The sequence below is a fragment of the Sprattus sprattus genome, assembly GCF_963457725.1.
Source record: "Sprattus sprattus genome assembly, chromosome: 4".
In the NCBI taxonomy this organism is placed as follows: Eukaryota; Metazoa; Chordata; class Actinopteri; order Clupeiformes; family Clupeidae; genus Sprattus; species Sprattus sprattus.
Window position 1 is genome coordinate 23,879,880 of NC_137923.1, and position 2,500 is coordinate 23,882,379.

Here is a 2,500-nt window from a genome sequence, read left to right on the forward strand (position 1 = left end):
CTCTTGTTCTCTTTGCATTCCGATTTCCTAAGAAATAAAGATTTCAGACATAGGTAAGCTTGAGTCGCCATGTACACTGCCAAGTGTCCCTCCGCATGTGAATGTTGTCTACTCGCACCCCACCCCCACCCTCCGTCCTGCCCTTTTCCTTTTCTCCCCTTGTGAAACCTGTGCCCATAAATAGACAGTGACCACTCACACCCGTACGTCTGGGCTTTGGAAGGATTCGAAAATTGGCTTACACATGCAGAATCACCTGGAAGATTTTCTCCAATCCTGTTGAATCTTCTTGTCTCGGTGGCTTCATGCAAAATTAAGGTTGAAACAGCCAGCTATGCAGGAGCGAGAGAGAGAGAGAAAAAAAGAGAGAAAGACCCTTAAAGAACTATGGAATTTAATTATACTCTTTTGTTGTTGGTGAAGCCTCCCTTTGAAACTTTGAGATGAAGGCAGCCATTGCTATTACAGAAGAGGTTTTGTATTCATCTCTGTTTAGACAAGCTGTCTGGCACCATCCATATGCCTTTTTAAATGTCAGTTTTGATCCACACGAGCGAGGTTTCAGTGCTGTGAGATGGGTGTCAGTGGCAGTTCAGTTCTCACATCGCCAAGTCTCTGTTTTTCTTTGAAAGGTCATTTTAATGGCTGAACATACTCCGGGCCCTTCTTGAAATCATTTCCTTGATTTTTCACCTTGCACAAACCCCTAGAAATTCATCCTTGGAGTTTGATTTCTGCAGTCAAGGTAAAATGAGGAGTGTGAGTCCTGGAATGAAAAGAGCCCTATTTTTAGATCAGTCTTCTCCCTCGCTGGTCCCTCTTTCTTCCACACTTTACAGCAGCGATAACCTGCTAATACATATTAATGCTAATGAATTAATAAAAGTTTCAGGGTCTCATGGTTTTTAAATGCTTCATGTGGTCCCTGTGACTTTCTCCATTTGGATCATTGTGTGGTTGAGGCCTGTGCATTGACTGGCGTTCTCGGGCGAGTCATGTGTAAAGTATTGGATCCCCTCTGCCGCCATCCTCCTACTGTCAGCCAAGAAAACCTGGGCTTCTTATAAGCAGTGTGGTCTCCGGTGCCTTTTTTGTCTCTCCATGTCCTTTCCCAAAAAAAATCAGTTTTCTATTAGTTTCACCCTCTTTCCTCACCCTGTATCCCTTTTTCTTCACTCTCTCTGGTCTGCTTTCTTCCACTTCCCTTTCTTCCCATCCTTTCTCTCTCTCTCTCTCTCTCTCTCTCTCTCTCTCTCTCTCTCTCTATCATTAGTTTGTACTCCTCTTGTGTTTGTTTAGCATAAGTGCTCTACGGCTGTGCCTCACAGTGACAGATAACAGTTGTGTTTGTCAACAGTGTTTGTCATTACGGTTTTCACACAAAAACAACAACTGAGATACCCAACGAGTCTTCAAGGACTCACCACGTTAAAGTGGAAGCGGACAAGGTGCTGTTTTTTTTTTGGTTTGTTTGGTTTTGTTTTTTTGGGAGAGTTTGTTTTGCTCCATTTTTTCCTGCGGCATCCTTCTGCAGTGGGTCCCACAGCTTTCAGCGCCTCTCCCGTGTGCCCTCGCCACTGGCTATGTGATAAGACGTAATTGCCAGCACTGGGACAGTATTTGGTGTGTCAGAAATGGTTGAAAAACAAATGTACCTGTTGCTGAAGGAGAGGGAGAGAGAGAGAGAAAGAGGGAGAGAGCATGGTAGGGACACGGCAAGTGAGGCAGTGAGCCAGAGATTGAAGGAGAGCAGGAAACAGAAGATGCAGGGTAATAAGGGCCAGGATGGAGAGGAAGAGAGGGCTGGTAGGGTGGCGGGTGTGACGGGTGGTGTCCCCTCCTCTGGTCTCCGTGACACGGGTCTGCAGCAGATTTGCCAGTGGCCATCCCATCCCGCACACGGGCGGTCTGATGGGCTAAATTTAGAACGACCGCCTTTTAAATTGAGGCCCTGCCGTCGTCAGGTCGTCGACTTTTTATCAACACCCCAACAGACGCCCGTTGTCATGACAATCTGGAAACTCACACACACACACACACACACACATGCACCCCTCGCAGCATTACACTGGCACTTTTTCGGCACAGGAAGTGCGGCTGATTGAGCGGATGTGACAGTCTGTTGGGCATCGTTATGCCCGCGTCAGATGATAGTGATTTCCCGTCACATCACGTTATGCTCACACTGACAATACCACCGTCCGTTCTCACCCTCCACCCCTTCCCCTCCACTCCTCCCTTTCTCTCTCCCTCTCTCTCTCTCTTTCTCTCACTCTCCAGACTGACAGGCAGGGTGAAACTCTCTTGTGTTTCTTGTTCACATTTGGATTGCTGCCTGTCTGTCCTGTGACAATTGGTCCATCTGTGTAAGCCCTGTATGCCAGATTTGATTTTCGTTGCAACCATGTGGCTTGTGTTTTATTTTTATTTTTTTGTCTTCTGTGATTCATTTTGATTTCTGTGTTGTCCTCTCTCCCTGCCCCCCAGTGAACCCTCCCTC

At 46.8% G+C, this 2,500-nt stretch overlaps 1 protein-coding gene across 6 annotated transcripts in view; it reads left to right on the forward strand.

Annotated features, from left to right (window-relative positions):
- tenm3 (teneurin transmembrane protein 3) overlaps positions 1 to 2,500 on the forward strand; it is a gene marked incomplete at both ends in the record, with an annotated part of 201,492 nt that overhangs the window by 182,593 nt on the left and 16,399 nt on the right. For 4 of the 6 annotated variants that reach the window (XM_080837071.1, XM_080837070.1, XM_080837073.1 and 1 more), the window contains one exon: positions 33 to 53. The exons of the other annotated variants lie outside the window; for them this stretch is intronic. In XM_080837071.1, the coding sequence (XP_080693197.1) occupies positions 33 to 53 (21 nt within the window). The remainder of the gene's footprint in view (positions 1 to 32; positions 54 to 2,500) is intronic. 6 annotated transcript variants of the gene reach the window in all.